We start from the raw sequence: 18,946 nt of genomic DNA on the forward strand, positions 1-18,946 counted from the left end.
TCCTCTCTTCCTGCTATTCCTGATACTCTGCCCCATGGCCATGGCTGCAAACATCTCCACTGTTGTGCTGGTGGTGGCTGACAGGCACCTCCCCACCCCCATGTACCTCTTCATGAGAAACTCATCCTGCCTGGAGGCCTGCTGCAGCTCCACCATCCTGCCCAGGCTGCCGGCCACCTTCCTGATGGGGACGGGGCCATGTTCAGGCATGTTCCTGTGCCTTCAAGATGCCATTCAGCAAAACCCTGGCAGGTGGGAGGGACACTTTGCCACAAACCTCCTGAAATCCAACAAGAACTACCAATGGGTCCTGAACCTGGGATAGAGCAGCCCCCTCCAGTGATAGGGGCTGGGGATCATCTGACTGGGGTGCAGTTCTCTGGAACATACCCTGTTGTTCTCAGGGGAAAAAAGGCAAAACACCTTCCATTAGCATGTGCTGGGTAGGGAAGAAGCGTCCAGGGCTGTATGAGCAGGAGCCTCGCCCAGAGATGGAGGGAAGTGATTATCTCCCCCGACTCATCACTCATTAGAGCACATCAGAACACAGGGTCAGCTTTTGGGCTCCCAGTACAAGGCAGAGGTTAAGAACTGGGAGCAAGATCAGCAGAGACCCACAAAGGTGCCCTTGACCTGGAGCACTTCGCAGCCAGGAGAAGCTGCAGGACAGGGCACTGTCATTCTCTGGAATGGGAGGGCTTTGGGACCCTCAGAGCAGCCTGCCAGTCCCTGCGGAGAGGTTTTGACCAAAATGTGTCTAAATTCTTCACCGTGGTGATTTGCAGGACAAGAGCAGACAAAAGTCTAGATGATGTTGAAGTAAGAAAGCTCCAGGCTGGAGATAAGGAAAGCTTTTTTCCCCCATCGGGGCAGACCAAGGCTGGAGCAGGTTGCCCAGAGGGGCTGTACTGTCTTCATCCTTCAGTATTTTTAATTCCTTCCTGGATCAAGTCTTGAGCGACCCGATCCCATTGCTGAGCCTGTGGTGAGCAGGAGGTATGAGCAGAGACCTCCTGAGGTGTCTAAATGCCTGAACGATGCTGAGTTCAAAGAAGTAATGCAAGGCAAACCGTACCACTTCCCATGACTCATTCTATGTCTGTTATTCAGTACCGCTCGCCATAATTTGTTGTATACCCGTTGCTAATTAACACAATACATACCTTACCGCTTGTTGTAACTTGTTATTTACCAAACCAATTATCATGGACCTTGTTAAGACCTGGTCCCTGACGTAATAAATGTTTGTATTCGGACCTTGAGCTTTGTCTCACCTGAGTCCGCGCCGCTGGGCATTTGTGAATCTGAGTCACTCACCCCCCTCTTTCCTGAGTGGGACGTGACAATGTCCCAGCCTCTCATGAGGCCCCGTGATGTCACAAAGGGGGGGCTCTGACTGCACCGTGATGTCACAAAGGGGGACGTGTCTCCCTGCCCCACTATAAAAGGGGAGCACGGATGCGCTGGGCACCGCAGTCTGGCATCGTGTGGGCAAACTGCAGCCTCTGCCCCCCAGCAGTGTTGGGGTCCCCTCACTGGGGACCAGGAGGTCAGTGGGGATCCCCATCAAGGACCTGTGCTGGCCACTGGTGGGGTGGTGTGGGGTGGTGTGTGTCGCTGGTGAGGGAGCCAAGGAGGGAAGGAGCTGGACCTGCTGTTTGTGACCAGGGAAGGACTGGTCTCCTCTCGCTGAGGAGCCCAGCTCCAGTGCAGGTGAGTCCTCACTGGGGAAGGGAATTGCGGCGAAAAGGGCCAGCAAAGGGCTCTTTTGGGGGCTTCTCGAAGCTGAGGAAAGTGGCCTGTGCTGGGAACCAGCAGGTTGTGGGCGGCTGCTGAGGTGGTGTGGATGGAGCCAGCACCACCGGTGGCAGATCTAAATGAGGCATAAACGGTGAGGCCACTTTCCCCCTCATAAAAGAAGCCCTTTTTTAGGGCTGAGCAAGGAAGCAGCGAGTGGGCATCACCCAGGGCGTCCCCTGGGAGCACCATGGCAAGGACGGGCTCCCTGGGCGGGCGAACGGGGCATGGCAAGACAGTCAGGGCGCAGCAGTTTGCACGGCACTTTGCACCGGAGAGCACTGAGAGACGGCCAACTCGCCAGGAAACAACGGTGTCCACTGGGAAGAAGAACCACGGCACCCGTGAGCTCTGCACCCAGCAGTTCTGATGCAGCTTCCCAGATGGTGCTCTCCTGGGAACACGCTGCCCCCCCAGATGTCTTTCTTGCCCTAAATTTTGTCAGAGTGTGCTGACCCGGCACGGTCCAAACCCACCTGGACACATTCCTGTGAAACCTGCTCTGGGTGGAGCTGCTTTGGCAGGGGGGTTGGACTAGATGATCTCCAGAGCGTCCTTTCCAACCCCATATCCTTCTGCGATTCTGTGATTCTGTGACCAGCCCATGGAGACTGGGGTGCTGGCAGAGCCAGGGAAGGGGCAATCCCAGCCCCGTGTGCCCCAGCAAGTGGCTCCGCACCCTGTGCCAGGGCAGTGGGAGCAGAGCTGCCTCCTCCCCACGGTGGGAGGTGATCCATGGGCTGGGAACCCCCTGGGGCTGGCTGGGGTGTTCAGGGCACTGCAGACACCCGAGGGCTCCCTTCTGTGGGGCGACAGCCCAGGGCTCACCCCAACACAGCAGCTCTGTCATCACCTCTGCGCCATGGGACCAGCGTGGCCCAGGCAGAGCCTGAGGGAAAGAACAACTGGGGAACCCCGGGGTGAGGAGATGGGCTGAGGTCCATCACGGGACCTTGCAGAGAACCATTTTGGCTGGAAAATGGGGCTGGCAGGATGGAAATGTCTCTGTCAGCAGAAATAGCTCCCAGGGACTGTGGGCTCTCACAGCCCCACGGCCTGACCCCGAGCCCGCTGTCCCCGAGACATGCCCCTTCCCCACTGCCACATCTTTGTGCTCTGGTTTCCTCCAGTGCTCCTCAGGGAGACACTCAAGCACCCGGGCAGGCAAGCACAGCTCTGGCTCAAAGGCTTTTAATAAGAACCAATCTGGGGGCAGGGGGTGAAAACAGGGGAATACAAATGGAGGAACCCTCTGGCAGTTTGTGCTGCCCCTGGGAAAAGGGAGAGGGTTCCCTGGTGCTCAGGGCTCTCCCAGCTGCACAGACCTCTCCTCCCTCCTGGCTGCACCCAGCTGCACTGCAGGGACGGGCTCTCCTGGCCCGGGGCTCAGGGACTCTTGTGCTCTGAGCTCCGCTGTCACAGCCTCTGTGTCCTCAGGGGGTTGTGCCAGAGACACCTCTGCAGCGTCGTCATAGCCCGTGCTCTCTGGGGACAGGGACCAGCCATCCCCCTTTGCTCCGGGGGCCCCAGCACTTCTCTGGGAGAGCAGCTTTGCCCCAGAGAGCAGCAAGGCAGGCCATGGCACGCTCAGCCCATGGGGTGCCCCTCCTGCTCTGTGCATCACCTTCCTCCCTCCTCCTCACCACTCCTGAGAGGGTCAGCTCCCTCTCCCACCCACGGTGCCCCCAAGGAACACTCCTGGGGCACGTTCCCCCATCCCAGCAGCTTGGGCTCTCAGGGTGGCAGCGATTCATCCAGCACCAGGGATGGCACCCCAGGAACCGGCCGCTCGCTCTTTCCCTCTCACCTCCAGCTGCATCCCTGGGCCCTGCTCCTTCCTCTGGCACCCTGGGCATTTCCCAGGCTTCCCTCCCAGGGGCAGGATCCTGCCCAGGGTCAGAAACCTCCCTGGCATCATCATAGCCATCTGCTGGGTCACCTCCGGGCAGGACAGGGACGTCTGAAAGGAGAGGGGAGCTGGTGACAGGGAGCAGATGCGTTCTGCAGAGCAGAGGATGGGAGGATGCGCAGGGACATGGGGCTCAGACATTGGCGTTGGCAGCCCCACAGGAGATCCCCCATGTCCTCCCCAATTCTGACGGTGACCCCCCGTGACACTGCTGTACACGTCTGCAGGGAGGAGAGATCCACCCCTTCCCGCCCCCCGGTACCTGGTGCTGACCCCGCACCCTCCTCCTCCTCGCTGTCCCCGGGGTAGGACTGCAGCTTGGTCAGGGACCCCTCTGAATAGGAGCCTGGAGAGAGGCCCAGCGGGTGTTAGGGGAGTGCGCTCTGCTGACCCAGCTTGTGCTCAGCGCTGCTGGGGACGGGGGACCCGCAGAGCCACGGCTGCATGGGGACGAGGGCTCAGGACTCACCCTGCTCCCCTGGAACAAACCCCATCTCCAAGGGCCTCCCGGGGCTGCCCTGGCACAGACCCTGCCCTCACCCCTCAGGGGTCCCCCAGGGTGCAGGGGCCAGCAGAGAGGGGCTGTCCCCACCTGGGACGGGCAGAGCTGGGGCAGAGAAAGCTTCTCTCCTGGGCCCAGGGCCCGGCTGCTCCCCCCACACACCCCACAGCCCCAGCACCACACGGACCATGGGCCAGGGGGATGGAGGGACCAACCCTGGGTGGGAGCCAGGCCAAGAGCACTCTAGATGTGTCCTCCATGAGGGACACACACCAACCTGAGCCGCTGAACCTTGCCTGCTTCTCCCACGCTGGGCTGTAACCGATCTCCTCGTACATGGCCTCCGGGAAGGGCTCCTGAGCTCTCTCAGAGCCTGTGGACAGAGGCAGGGCTGGCCCAGGGATGGTCAGAGAGAGGATGGGATCCCCCAGAGAGCTCACACTCCTGTCCCCCCGGCTCTGCCTGTACCACTCCCTGACACCCCAGGGCACCCCTGGCCTTGCCAGGAGGCATCTTCCCCTGGGAAGGGACCCACCTCTGCGGCCAGCCCTGGCGCTTCGCACTTGCCCAGCCAGGAGGGCCAGGAGCAGGCAGAGAAGGGCTCCCAGGATGATGCAGATGATGACGGGCAAGGAGACTCTCCTGCTGCCAGTTGGATGGCCCCGGGTGGGATCTGCATGGCAGGAACACAGACAGGGCAGCACCAGGACTGGGAGAGGTGGGGGACCAGGACACCCCAGACCTGATCCCCATTTCATACGGGGGTTCAGGGGATGGGTGATGGGGAAGCTCCCACCCACCTTCCTGGGTAAGAGACAGCCCTCCCCAACCTCTCCTCGCCCCTCCGCTACCCCAGTGTCTTCTTCTGGGAGTTCCACAGCCCAGCAAGGAGCCCTTCCCTCCGGCTGTGGGTCACAGCCTGGCCCCAGGAAGACCCAGCGCTGGTGGGGAGGACGGGTTACCTGCTCCAGGGGTTGGTGCTGCCGTCCTGGGTGCATCTGCAGAGGAGGAGAAGGAGAATTGGGCTGAGAGGGTGGGGGTGCAGGTACCAGGGAGCCTCCTCTCTGACACACCATGTGTGTGTGCACGGGGGCACGTGCAGACATCCCTGACACATCCCACCCAAACATCCAGGAGCTCTGGAGCCACGATGGGACCCAAAGCAGACAGCGGCTCCTTGTGAGGTGTCCCAGCCCTGCCGCTCACCTGAGCAGTTGACGGCAGCGTCCTCCTTATGGCGGCAGGCACCGTTGTCCCCAGGCCAGGCCCAGCAGTCCTGCAGAGATGGCTCTGTGCCCCGGCACTCCACCTGCTCCAGCCAGATGGGGCCGGTGCCCTCCCCAAACGCAGCCTCGACCAGGGCAGACACTGGAGGGCCACAGCCCAGCTGCCTGCAGGCCGCCTGGGCATCCTGCATGTCCTACGAGTTGTCACATACCGTCCCCCAGGAGCCGCGGTGCCAGACCTCCACTCGGCCAGAGCAGCCCTTCTCGCCTCCCACGGCACGAATCTTCTCCCTGTCTGGAGAAGGCAGAGACCTCCCAGGGCAGCGGGACAGCGGGCAGAGCCCTGCCAGGAGAGAGGGGCACGCAGAGGAGCAGCTACCTGTGCAGCTGGTGGGGCTGGGGCACGCAGCCCTTGGGGCCGGGGGCGCTTCTGGCTGACTCCCTGCAGAAGGAAACGCTGTGGGGAAGGGGCTGCTGCAGGGGGGTCGTGCTGCAGAGAGCGGGGCTCAGCTCTGCTCCTGCCACCTCACTCACGGCAGCAGCTGAACCCTGCTCGTTCAGGGGACATGCACGGCCGTGGGGGGGACCCTGCCTGCTCAGCCCCAAAGGGACCCTGCATCACAGAGCAGCAGGAGGGTGTCCACGGAAGGGACACTCCTCTGAGCTCTGCCTGTTCCCTTCTCAGACCTTGCCTCCAGAAACCTCCTGGGCGCCCAGGCGAAGCTGGGAGCCCGGCTAGCAACTGTGGGGCTCCGAGAGCTGGAGTCCCATTTGTGCTACCACCAGCAGAAGCCTCTGGCATGGAAAGGAAAAGTCCCTGCAGGGCCAGGCACTTGACCGTGCCCATTCGGGAGCAGGAAGGGAGGGGGTGCCGGTGCCCAGGGAGCTCAGAATTACCAGTGCAGGTGATGTGGGTCTCCTCTTGCAGGTCATCGCACGACCGTGGGTCCCAGGGAGCAGAGGGACACTGCCAGAAGGAGCTGTTTCTCTCCCAACGCTCCACACGATCCAGCCAGGCAGGGCCAGACAGCCTGCCGGAGGGGCGTTGTATTTCCAGGGACACTCTGTCCCAGCAGCCCAGCTCCTTGCACGCCAGTGACACCGTTTCAAGTGTCATCGAGTTGGAGCAAACGCTCCCCCACGTCCCATTGTAGAAAACCTGCAGGTGCCCGGAGCAGTTGCTGCTGTTCTCCAGCCTCAGGGCCACGAACTCTGGGAGGAAAGGCACCGAGGGGGAAGAGGCTGGTGTGGGGCTGTGGGAGCAGGGACACCCCTGCACCCCCCAGGGGCCCTCAGCCAGGCAAAGGCATGGCCAGACAGTCCCCCTTGCACCCCTGGGCAGGGAAATGTCCCTGAGGGACAGGCACCCCTGCCCTCCCCGCTGACCCTCAGGGACAGCTGAGCTCCCCAGAGACCCCTGCTGGCACTGAGGGGACCTGTGCGCGGGTGTCCCCAGGGTGGCCTTTGCCAGGGGCTCAGAGGTGGCCAGGAACAGCCTCGGCCGTTGCCGGCTCTCCCCTCATCCCGGCCCTAGTGCCTGGGCACCGGGCTCCCAGCACAGCTCCTGGCACAGACCTGAGCAGACGACTCCTGCATCCTCTTTGTGCCCGCAGTCGTGCTGCCCCCAGGAGCCTGCCGGGCAGTCCCAGAGAGCAGCTTCGGCCCTGGAGCAGTTCACGCTCTCCAGCCAGATGGGACCGGAGCCTTCCCCAAAGCCAGCGGAGCCCACCACCTCCACCACCCCTCCGCAGCCCAGCTGGTGGCAAACGACGGCAGCGTCAGACAGGTCCCAGCCGTCATCGCAGACGGTCCCCCAGCTGCCCTGGTAGTAGATCTCCACTCTCCTAGCGCAGCGCCCAGGCCCCTTCCCCAGCCGCAGCTGACGGCTCCCTGGAGCAGGAGGAAAGCCCAGCTGCCATCAAGGGCTGCTTGCCCACCCAGCCCACAGCCTGGGGGGGCCCCTGCCATGCCACTCACCCCAGCAAGCCACCCCCACGTCCTCGGCAATCCCTGCTTCCAGCACACTCTCGCCCAGGGAGGTGTTGCAGAGGCTCAGCCTGGCCTCGTGCCCTGCACACTGCACCCCTCGCAGCCCCACGGGACCCGTCCCTCTCCGAGCCTTCGGGGGGGTTGTAGGCTCTCTCTGCCTCTCCGCACTGCAGCTGCCGGCACACCACGCTGGCCTCAGGCAGCTCCCACTGCTCTTCCAGGACTCTGCCCCACGTCTCGCGCTGGAAGATCTCCACTCACCCGTCGCACCGGCTTCCTCCACCCACCAGCCGCAGGGAGCCGGAGCCATCTGGGCCTGGGGAAAGCAGCCATGCCCCAGCCCTCGGCGGCATCGGGGAGCCCGGCAGCACGTCCCCAGGCTCGGGCACCCTTGCAGGAGGGCCTTGGAGCTCGCCTGCCCGAACTCCCACCTCTGTGGGGAGCTCCTTGGCCAGGGCTCCCCGGGGCTGGTTTCCCACTCCCTGAGCCTTCCCCAGTGAGACGCCAGCTTTGCTCTTGGCGGGGCAGAGCCACAGAGCAGGTCCCTGCCAGGGCACTTGGGGCAGATCCCGCAGCAGGGGCAGCGGCCAGAAGTGGCCGGTGAAGAGACACGGGAAAGAGCCCACACGTCTCTGCCCATCTGCATCCCTGGGGATGGGGCAGTGGGAGCCAGAGCCAGGAGGGCCTTTCCAACCAAACAGGATATGTTTGGGTCTTGTGGGTGACCAGAAGCCAGCCCCGCTCTGCAGCTCACCCCAACTTCTCTTCTGCTGGGTATAACCAGGCAGCCCCTGTGAGTGTGGGATTGGGCTTTGTGGACTCTCTGTGGGGCTTGGAAAGGGCTGTCTGCAACCAGAGAGATAGAGACAAGCTCCATAGCCATGTCTCTGGCACACCCTTTTGTGAGAGGGTAGAGAGTATGGGCCTCATGATGGCCCCAGGGCTTGAGCTGCTGCCCCAAGGGGCAAAGACACCCTCCCCTTCTTCAGTCCTCTGCCCTCCCACCGCAGAGAAGTCCTTCTGAGCAGGCAAAGGGCTCCAGATCACTCCTGGGGAAGCCTTGCACAGCCACAGGGTCCCTGCTTTGGGAGCACGGAAGCGGAAAACAGAGTTAATGGAGTGTTTTCCCAGCACTCACCCGAGCATATGACAGCAGCGTTGTTCCCAGGGGAGCACGGCGAGGCCCCCAGGGCAGTCACTGGGCACTGCCCCAGGTGTTCCTCAGTCCCATCGCAGTGGAACGAGTCTCTCCAGACAGGGCCGGTTCCTCTCCCAAAATGCCCTCCCCTGGGAATGGACTCGGCAAACCCGCAGTTGAGGTGACGGCAGAGAACGTGGGTGTCCAAGAGATCCCAGCAGGAGGCACAGAGGGTGCCCCAGGTTCCCTGCACCTCGACCTCCACCCTCCCCTCACATGCCATGCTGGTTCACCAGCCGGAACCCTGTGAACTCAGGGAGAGAGAAGGATGAGTCGGGGCAGAGTTGTGTTCTCACTCCATCTGGGGACGGAGGAGAGGCCAAATGGAGAAGACCCTGCCATCCTCCTCCTTCTGCATGACTTTGGGCTGCAGACAACCACGTCACCCTTTCTGTTCTCACACCCAGCACAGCATGGTCCCTGCCTTTCTCCCCATCCCCAGCAAAGCCCTTGGTGTTTAACACCCAAACATGAGTCCTTACGTGTGCAGGTGACAGCGGCAGCACTGGCGTGGGTGCAGGGCTGGTCCCTGGGGGACCCTGTGGGGCAGGAGACCAGAAGGGATTCATTCCCCACACACTGCAGCTCCCTATCCCACAGGGGACCAACCCCTTCTCCAAAGTGCGCTGCCCCAGGGACAGGCAGGGCGGTGCTGCACTGCAGATCCCTACAGACCACGGCGGCGGCTTTGGGACCAAAGTCGGAGTCACAGACAGATTTCCACTCGTTCCCGTCACGTATCTCCACTCGTCCTGAGCAGGGACTGTCCCCTCCAAACAGCCGGACAAATCCTGGAGTAACCAAAGGCTCCTGTGAGTTCCCGGAGCCCTCCCACTGCTACATGCCCTTGTCCCACCTGGCCAGTAAGGTGGCCACAGGCAAAGAGCCCAGGACCCTCCCAGCAGCTCCCAGTGGGTGCTGGTGGCACAAATACACCGGGGACCCCCTGCTGCTCCTCAGACGTCAGCACAGCGCTTGTGGTCTTGCTTCTCTCCCAAAGCCCCAGCCATAGGCTCGGCTCAGACAAACTGCTGCCCTTTTGGAGCACCGGGGCTTCCTGGCAGCACCCAGAGCACGGGGGGCCCAGGGAGACTGGCCCAGGCCCTGTCGGCTGCTGCCCCCTCCTCTGCCCACCGAGCTCGGGGCCAGGCTGAGGAACCCCTTGGAATGGCCAGAAACACACCCCTCTTTCAGGGCGGTCTCAGGCTGCTGGGACACTGCTGTTAGATGGGAGGTGTCACAGGGTACAGGTGTGGCACGGCTGTACCTGCAGCCGGTGTCTGCGCCAGCCCCCCACTACGGCACCTGCCCGGGGAGGGGGTACTCAGCCAGGGCCAGAGGGCACTGCCAGGCACGCACATCCCCACCGACGGCCGGGCAGAGGGCAGGGGAGCGGGCAGAGGAGCAGCCCTGGGATGACACCAGCTCCCAGGGCAAGGACAGGCACCCGGGAGAGCCAGAAAGTGCTGGCAAAGCCCCTGGGCACAGGGAGGCGGGGGCTGGGGAAGGTGGCTCAGCACTGACAGAGCAGGGCCATGTCCCCATGGGTTGGCTCTCACGGGGTGAACCTGGGAGAGGAATGGGGTGCCGGGTGCCACCCGGCTCCTCTGCCCAAGGTGGGGCTGCTTCCCTTTGAGCGGCCCCTTTGCTTTGGCTGAGGAACTCGTGTCTGCCAGGAGGAACAACCCAAAAGCCCCTGGACACTCTGTGCCCTTCTCTGGGGCTGTGAGTGTCCACGTGAGCAGCTCTCGGTGCCTCTGGCACAGGGGAACCTGGCCCTCAGCAATGCCAGACAGGTCCTGGCTGACTTGGAGGAGAAAGATGAGAACCAACAAAAACCCTGGGGCAAGGAGGGGGATTCATCTCCCAACCCCAGGCACCAACTGAGGGTGGGCAGAACCATCTTGGGGCCCGGCAGTGGGTGGACACCCAGGGTGGAACCCACTGAACTTTCCTCAGGGACCAGGGATACCAGCAACGACAGTCCCAGCTGGGCAGTGGGACCAGCAACACAGGACCCTGCTCTGGCATCCCTTCATTGCTCCCCGAGGGCACAGCCAGGTCCCTTCCCCCATCCCGGTCCCAAAGGTGGGGAATGGTGGCTCCTTACCTGAACATGTCACTCCAGCATCTTCAGAATGATCACAGTTGCTTTGACCCCATCCACGGTGTTTACAGTCGGACAGCGCAGACTCGGTGCCATCGCACCCAACATCATCCATCCAAATGGGGCCAGATCCTAGCCCAAAGTGTCCATATCGAGGAGCTCCAAGAGCAGCCCCACAGCCCAGCTGCTTACAAACCACTGCAGCATCATGAATGTCCCAGGAGTCATCACACACGGTCCCCCACTGGTCCTGGTGTTTCACCTCCACTCTCCCAGCGCAGCGCCCACCGCCATCCTCCAGCCTCACCTCTGCAGCCCCTTCAAACACCAACATGGGACTGGTCAGGAGAGCACCGAGCCACAGACTGCAGGTCTGGGGTCCCCCCTGCCCGTCACAGGCACCAGGATGGAGCCCTCTCCCCTCCAGGCTCTCCCTGGGGAAGGGTGGGTGTCCCTCCCCTCCCCATGGGCTGTGCAGGCTGGGGGTGCCAACTCCAGACCCGCTGGGCCATTTGCTGCCCCACAGCCCTCAGCGCCTCCTCCCACCTCAAAGGTGGGCCCATGTCCACCCAAAACCTGTATCCCAGGCCCCGCACAGGCCATCTGCTCCTCCCCAGCCCAGCACCCCTTAACAGCACCATGTCCCCCAAGCCTGAAGCTCCCTTTGCACACCACCTGGGTACCCAAAAGGGTACCTGAAGATGGGGTGTCTATAAACACAACCAAACATGGGCTACCCTAAATACTGGGGCCCTGGAAGTGGAGACACCATCTCTAACCCAGATGGACACAGGCAAAGGGCCAAGGTCCATGGACTCGAGCACCTTCTGACCCTCATCTCAGTGGCCCTTGGAAAGAAACCCTGTTCCCGAAGGCATCTTGATGACCCCACTGGTACCCGATGGCCCCGGGCTATGGGAAAAGGCAGCCAGCACTTACCTCTGCAGAGCTGCACCCAGAGGAGCAGCCACAGCACGCGAGGGGACAGGAGTCCCTCCATTCCCATCCTCAGCCTCCTGCCCCGCTGGCACGGCCCTGCTGCACCCCACTCCCTCTCATGGCTCCTGACAGGGACAACGACGATGGGAGGGTGATATATCTCTGCAGACGCCAACCCAGCTGCAGAAGGAGCCAATCGAAGCAGCAGCACCTTTTTAGAGGTTATCGGGAGCCATCTCCCCTCCGACACAGCCCAGCCCTCCAATGAACTTCTCCAGCGCCGCTCATGACCATATATGAGGGACACGGATGTCCCACGGCGGGTGTCATGGTGGCTGGGGTGGGGGATCGTGACGGGAGAAGGCGGGTGTGGAGGGGAAAGGGGTGGGTCAGCCCTTGCACCCCGCTGTGGGGGCTGGGAGCGCTGAGCATCTCCCGCGCTGGGCTGGCCCAAGAAGCCACGAGGCAAGTGTCCAGCTGCCCCTAAGCCACGTCCAGCCTGGAGCGGGGACTGCACCAGATCCTGTGTCAGGATGGGGAGGAAAGAGCCCCTGCCCCTGCTCCGGAGCTGGCTGTGCTGGGAGAGCTCCTTGGCCAGGGGAAGAGCTCCATGCCAGGAGCGTTGGCTTGTCCGTCCCTCCCTGGAGAGCCCCACGGTGAGTCCCTGGCAGGAGCCGGAGCTGGAACACGTCCCTGCCCTGGCAGCAGACAGGCAGCCCAGAGGCTCAGACGTCTCCCTGACTCTCAGCGTGTCACCCGGGGGCCGTTATTCCCCGCGGGCGCATGGGGAGCCGGAGCCTGCAGGTGCACAACCCACAGCCCCTGTGGCCTCACCGCGCTCCCCCCGCTCCCCCCGCAGCGCCCGGGCAGGAAGTCTGTGGTTTCCTCCTGGCGCCGGGCCCAGGCACATCCCTGCGGTGCCCCCGAGCCACCCCCACCCCGACTGCTCCAGCTGGGGCTGCAGGGGCTGCTCCTTCGGCCTCGCAGACACAGGGACGGGCAGCTCCCGGCCCCTGCCATGCCCCTCTGATGCACCGACCCCACGGCCACGGGGGGACACCGGGGACGTCACCTCACATCCCTCCTGCTGCCACCCCCATGTGCTCAGGGGTGATAGTGACAGTGACCTCACACCCTCCTGCTGCCACCCCTGGCTGCTCAGGAGTCACACTGTCACACCTGTGTGTGTGTTGGGTACGGGTTTCTACTTGAGGTGTGGAAACAGACTCTACAACTTGCAGAGAGTTATAAAGCAGGCATGTTTATTGCAGCACCGGGTGCAAGGGGGATTGCTCCTCCTAACTTGCACACTGGCTTGTAAAACAAGCATCTATTTATGATAAAAAGCATACATATTCATTAATGTGGGCTGGGTTATTATAATTAATTCTAAGAAAAGGCATTACTATTCTAATTATTTCTAGGAACTCATTATCATAAGTCTCCTCCCCTTGCCACATGCGTACTGTCGCCTGGTGGTCGTGGGCCGGGGTCTTCTGGAGGAAGGCTCGCAGTCTTCTTCACCATGTACTTTTACCTTTGTCCTAGAATGCTGGGCTGGCTGGACCCCAAACCGCGAAACTGGTCCCGACCAGATGGACACTTCCCCCAGACAATTGGGTTCCTCCTTAGCATGCAGGCTGTTCCTGCTATCTTATACACAAGGCCAGTTCCTTGTCTTGGAATGCTGGGCTCCTGGGCTCCGAGCTCTGTTCTTTGCCAAGCTGTACTAAATCTACACTAACTACGTTTAACCATTCATTCTCTGAATCATGCTGATGATGGTTCTCCCAAGAAGCCCTATTTGGTGGGGTCTCCATATGACTCTAATGACGTCAGAAGCACCCACACAAGCCACATGCCCGCTCCTTGCCTAAAAGCTCCACGGTGACATCAGCGGTGACAGCACAAGCTCGACAGTCACAAGCCCTGCTCCTGCTCCTGGCCTGATTCAGGCACCAATGGCCTCACAAACACCTACAGAAGCCATGGTTTGGCTCCTGACCCATCATCTCCTCAGGCACCCCTGACACCACAACACCCTACACAGCCCATGGCCCTGCTCCTGCCCTCTCAGGTGTTAGGGTAGCAGTGACTCCACCAGCACCTACACAACCCATAGGCCTCTTCGAGGCCCATCAGCTGAGCGGTCACAAGTGACCTTGAAACACCTACACGAGTGGCCTCAAACTCTCCCACACCGGACATGTTTCTCCCGGCCTCCTCAGGTACCAGTGACAGCACAAAGACACCCACCAGCCAGGTTCCAGCTCCTGGCCCATCATCTGCGCAGGCACCAGTGACCCCACCAGCCCCTACACAATCCATAGGCCTGTTCCTGGCCCACTGGCTCCTCAGGCAGGAGTGACCTCAGAAGCACAGACACAGGACACGGGCCTGCTCCTGGCCCGTCAGGTGTTCAGACATGAGTGACGTCACAAAAGCTACACCAGCCATGGGTGGGCTCATGGCCTCTCGCTGAGAGTGACCTCACAAGTACCTCTCTGCCCATTTGCCATGAACTTGCCGGTGAGGTGCTCAGGCTGCAGTGACCTCCCAAGCCCCTACACAAGCTGTGGACCTGCTCCTGGCTTATCAGCTCCTCAGCCAAGAGTGACATCCCAAGGACAACCCCCAGCCACGTGTCTCCCTCTGGTCTGTCATGGACACCAGCACCAGTGCCCTCACCAGCCCCTACAAGAGCCCTGCCCTTGCTACTGCTCTATCAGCTACTCAGGCACCAGAAACCTGACCACCACATCTGCCCCTCTTTGCTCTCTGCCCCCTGGGAGAGACCAGGCAACGAGTGATCTCAAAAGCTCCTACCCCAACCAGAAGCCTCCTCTTGGCCTGTTGGCTACTCAGCAGCAGTGACCTCACAAGCACATACCAGCCCCTTTGCTGTGTGCTCCTCTTTTGGGGTGACCCCAGACAGGAGCTAAACCCCCTCTCGCTCACTTGCTCCCCCCCGCCCCAGAAGGGGCCGTAGCCCCGGGCATGTTCCCGCTTGTCCCTGCCCCACCACCTTCCAGGCACCCTCCGCCCTCCGGAATCCCCCCCAGCCCGCCCTGTCAGGGCTTGTTCTGCAGCTGGAGAAGTGGGGGACCCCCACCCGGCCTTTCCCTTGGCTTCTGCTCACATTTAAACTTTAATTGATCACTCCGTGAGCTCCCATGAAAAAAGGCTGTATCCCGTTCATACCTGTGGTTTTCTTGGTCTATATTTGTTTCCGTAGCTTTATAAATGTTTACATATATATAAAAATCTATGCAAAAACAGATATATAGAAGTATAGATGTACAAATACTTACCTATTTATAAATAAATAAAATATATATTCGTATTTATTTGCATTTATAAATATTTCTATATATTACATGAAGGTATATATTTTTATATCTCAGCCCTTCCTCCACCGAAGGAGGGGGCAGCCAATCGCGGGGCTGCCTGGGAACACGTGGGCATGAAGGTACCCGGAAATGGCTGTCAGCCAATCACAATGCAGGATGAAAAGAGGTGGGGAATGAGGCTGTCAGCAGTGGCAGCCTCCCTGTGGGCAGCGACAGGGGCGTCCTTTGTGCCGTGCCCCCGGGGACATGGGGACGGATGGACGGACAGTCCTGCCGGCCAAGGAATACAACTCTAGAGACTCCTGCAGCTGCTCCAGAGCCAAGCTCCCACCAGCGCCGCAGAGCACCCTGCTGCAGAGATGGGCCTGAGCGGGCACCACGCACCGACGCGCAGCTCCCGGGGTTGGTGTCCCACCACAGACCCGCTCTCGGGGTGACCGCGAGAGGGAAGGATCTCCTGGGAACAGGGCTGTTCCCTGCACCGGGAAACCCTGCAGGAGGAAGGGCAGCCAAAGAAAGGAGCCGTCGAGCAGCAGTCACTGGGCAGAGACAAGGAGGAACCAAGCAATCGCCCAGGTTGTTGGGAAGCTTCAGAACAAGCCCCGTTTCCTTCAGCACAGGTGGTGTTCTCCTCTGTTCCCCCAGTCAGAGGAAGGGGATTCAGAAGGGGGAGACAAACTGGCTGGTGTCATACCCAAGGTCTGGGCTTCTGTGATCATGGCATGGTCTTTGAGCAGCTGGATCTTTTGGGAGCTGATGGGATTCACCTGACCATGTGGGGCAAGGGGGTCTTCACCAACAAGCTCACGAGGACAGCTTTAAACTCGACTTAGCAGGGTAAGGGGATGGAGTTTCTGGCCACAGAGAAGAGCCAGGGGCTGCTGATATTTGAGGAACCAACAGGGAAACCACCTGTGAAACGCCCCAAAGGAGTTAGGGCATGTTCCTCTGAAGAGGTGACATGATCCATAGCACAGCTGAAATGTCTCTGTACCCATACATGCATGATGGGTGACAAACTGGAGGAGCTGGGAGCCACATATACCAAGAAAGCTGTGATGTGATTGCTGTCACTGAAATGGGGTGGGATGAGTCACAGGAGTGGAGCTGCCATCGGTGACTATAAACTGCTCAGAAGGGACAGGCAAGGAAGGAGGGGTGGGGGGTTGACCTCGATGTAAAAGAATGGATCGACTGCACAGAGAGGCCTTTGGAAACCAGCAATGAACAGGTCGAGAGCTCATGGGTGAAAATTTGTGGCCAAGCAAACGAAGGACACCTTGAGCCTTGAGTGTTTTCTACAGGGCACCCAGCCAAGGGGAGCCTGTTGACAAAGCCTTCCTACTTCAGCTCCAGGAAGCATCATGCTCGTGGGGTCTGATCCTGCCGGGAGACTTCATTCCTCCTGACACATGCTGGAAAAGCAGCAGAGCATGGTGTAAGCAGTCCAGGAGACTCCCTGAGAGAGTCCAGGAGAGTTTCTTAATCGAGGTGACAGACAGCCTGGCCAGAAGAGTTTCTTAATCGAGGTGACAGACAGCCTGGCCAGAAGAGAAGCGTCACTGGACCTGCTGCTCACCGCCATGGAAGAACTAATGAGAGAGGTCAGGACTGACAGCATCTTGGGCTGCAGTGACCATGCCCTGGTGGAATTCCCAGTCCTCAGGGATATGGGCCTGGTGAAGAGAAGCATCAGGACCATGAATTTTAGGAGAGCAAGCTTTCAGGGGTTAAGGACTTAGTGGATGGACCCCCTGGGAAACTGCCCTCAAAGACCAAGGAGCTGAACAGAGCTGGTGGCTCTTTAAGGACGTTTTCCTTGGGGACAAACCACCTCTCTGAGCTGAGGTGAGGGGCTGTTGCTGGCAGGGGCAGCTGTGAGAGGCTGGTTGGTGACCATGACCCTGGGGCAGCTTCCCCGGGGTGTCCAGGGACCATGGCCCAGAGCAGGTCCTGCTCTCCTGGTCCTTCATGTCTCTCCCATGGCTGGCTGTGTGAGAACACTGCTGTGTGCACCCAGCCTTCACACTCCCAGAGCTGAGCTCTGCACTGGCATTTTCCTCTCCTGAGCACTTTCCAGCTCAGCCCAGGCCCTCCCCGGCTCTCCCCACCTCCCCTGCCATCTTCCCATCCCAGCAGAGCCCCCAAGTCTGGCCTGGCCCCCCAGCAGTGCCTGCCTCGAGGTGCTGCAGAGCTCAGGGCACTCACCCCACAGCAGCCCTTGGGGAGCAGAGAGAGGGGTCTCAGCCTGTCCATCAGTCCCAGGGCTGGAGGCTGGACATGGAAGGATGAAACAGAGGTCTGTGACAGAGCCTCTCCTGCTGTCATGCCCAGGAGATGCCCTCCAGCAGCAGCCTGCAGCCCCCCTGTGCCAGCCCTGCTCCCCAGGACAGCCCGAGGGTCCTTGCCCTGGGGCTCCTCTGGCAGCTCCTGTGGCCCCAGCAGCACAGCAGCCGCCCCAGTGGGACACACGGCAATGGGTGGCTCTTTTTGTCTGTCCCCTCCACACACGGGGTGTCCTGCTCTTCTCCTGGGACCTCCCCACCCACAGAGAGCCTTTCCCCATGTGAGTGTGTCCGTGCTGGCCTGGCCGGCTGTTCCTGCCCCCCTGCCCATGCTCCCCACAGGGCCCGGAGCTGAAAGTGCTGCTCTTCAGAGGGAGAGGACTGTGGTGCCCTGGGGCTATGGGGTGACCCTGCCCTGGCGGAGATGGTGAGGGTGGGAAGCAGACTCAGATGGACAGGGATCACTGTGCATGAGCCCCTTTCCATCTTCCACTTCCTGATGGGCCTCTGGCCAAGGAAGGGGCTTGGTAGGACCATGGGGCATTTCCAGTGCCTCTGCATTTGAGTGCTGCACTAAGTCTGGGCTGTGGCGTTTCAAACCGGTGTCATGGTTTAACCCCAGTGGGAAGCCAAGAACCACAGAGGCACTCGCTGACTGTCCCCTGGGTGGGATGGGGGAGAGAACTGGATGGGAAAAATTGAGAAAAATCGAGGGTGGAGAGAAAGTTTAATCGGTAAAGCAAAAGCTGCGTGTGTAAGAAAAGCAAAACAAAGGATTCATTCACTCCTTCCAAGCATCAGGCAGGTGTTCATCTCCAGGGAAGCAGGGCTTAATTTTGCATAATGGTTACTCTGGAAGACAAATGCCATAATTCCAAGCATCCTTCTTCTTCCCCCAGCTTTTATTGCTGAGCATGACATCATATGGTATGGAATATCCCTGTGGTCAGTTGGGGTCAGCTGTCCCAGCTCTGTCCCCTCCCAACTTCTGGTGTACCCCCAGCCTTTACACTGCAGGGGAGCGTGAGGAGTGGAAAAAGCCTTGATGCTGTGTGAGCCCTGGTCAGCAATAACTAAAACATCCCTGTGTTATCAGCACTGTTTTCATCACAAACCCAAAACACAGCCCCCTGTGAGCTACTGTGAAAACATTTAACTCCATCCCACCAAAAACCAGAACAACAGGGTATCATGACTCACTGCCCAGTGATACATCCCTTGGCCTCTGCTTGCAAACAGCCCCTCCTGGGATGGCAGAGTCAGAGGAGCTTCACCCTCAGCTCCGGGACAGTTTTCAGGAAGAGGAGCTGAAAAACTTGATGTTCTGCTGCTGCCTTTGTTTTGTTTCAATTACAGAGGGAACCTGGATTGTCATGTACATCAGAGCATTGGGCAAGTAACAACACCTAAATGCTTAGGAAATGAAATTAGGAATAAAATTGCCACAGGTCTGAGAAAGAGACAAAGAGAGAAAGAAGACGAGAACATCAGAAAACAAAAATTAAGAGGGAAAGAAAGAGAGAAATAGAGAAAGGAAAAAAGGAAGGAAGGAAGGAAGGAAGGAAGGAAGGAAGGAAGGACGGACAGAAAAGAAACAAGCTTATGAACAAGAGACAATCCTGGGATTCATAGGAGACAGTTATT

The 18,946-nt window shown here is 60.1% G+C and overlaps 1 protein-coding gene across 1 annotated transcript; it reads right to left on the bottom strand.

Moving 5' to 3' along the window:
* Positions 1–1,721: 1,721 nt before the first annotated feature.
* LOC141476535 (scavenger receptor cysteine-rich type 1 protein M130-like) lies at positions 1,722–10,739 on the bottom strand. The gene is given in 17 exon segments (XM_074165216.1): positions 1,722–1,873; positions 3,605–3,757; positions 3,969–4,052; positions 4,486–4,581; positions 4,744–4,881; positions 5,171–5,206; positions 5,415–5,729; positions 5,814–5,876; positions 6,332–6,646; positions 7,010–7,324; positions 7,412–7,562; positions 7,564–7,739; positions 8,562–8,848; positions 8,850–8,874; positions 9,104–9,412; positions 9,889–9,926; positions 10,732–10,739. Coding segments are annotated over 17 exon segments (2,661 nt in total).
* Positions 10,740–18,946: the final 8,207 nt, after the last annotated feature.

Source organism: Numenius arquata, chromosome 39 (genome assembly GCF_964106895.1).
Source record: "Numenius arquata chromosome 39, bNumArq3.hap1.1, whole genome shotgun sequence".
NCBI classification, from domain to species: domain Eukaryota; kingdom Metazoa; phylum Chordata; class Aves; order Charadriiformes; family Scolopacidae; genus Numenius; species Numenius arquata.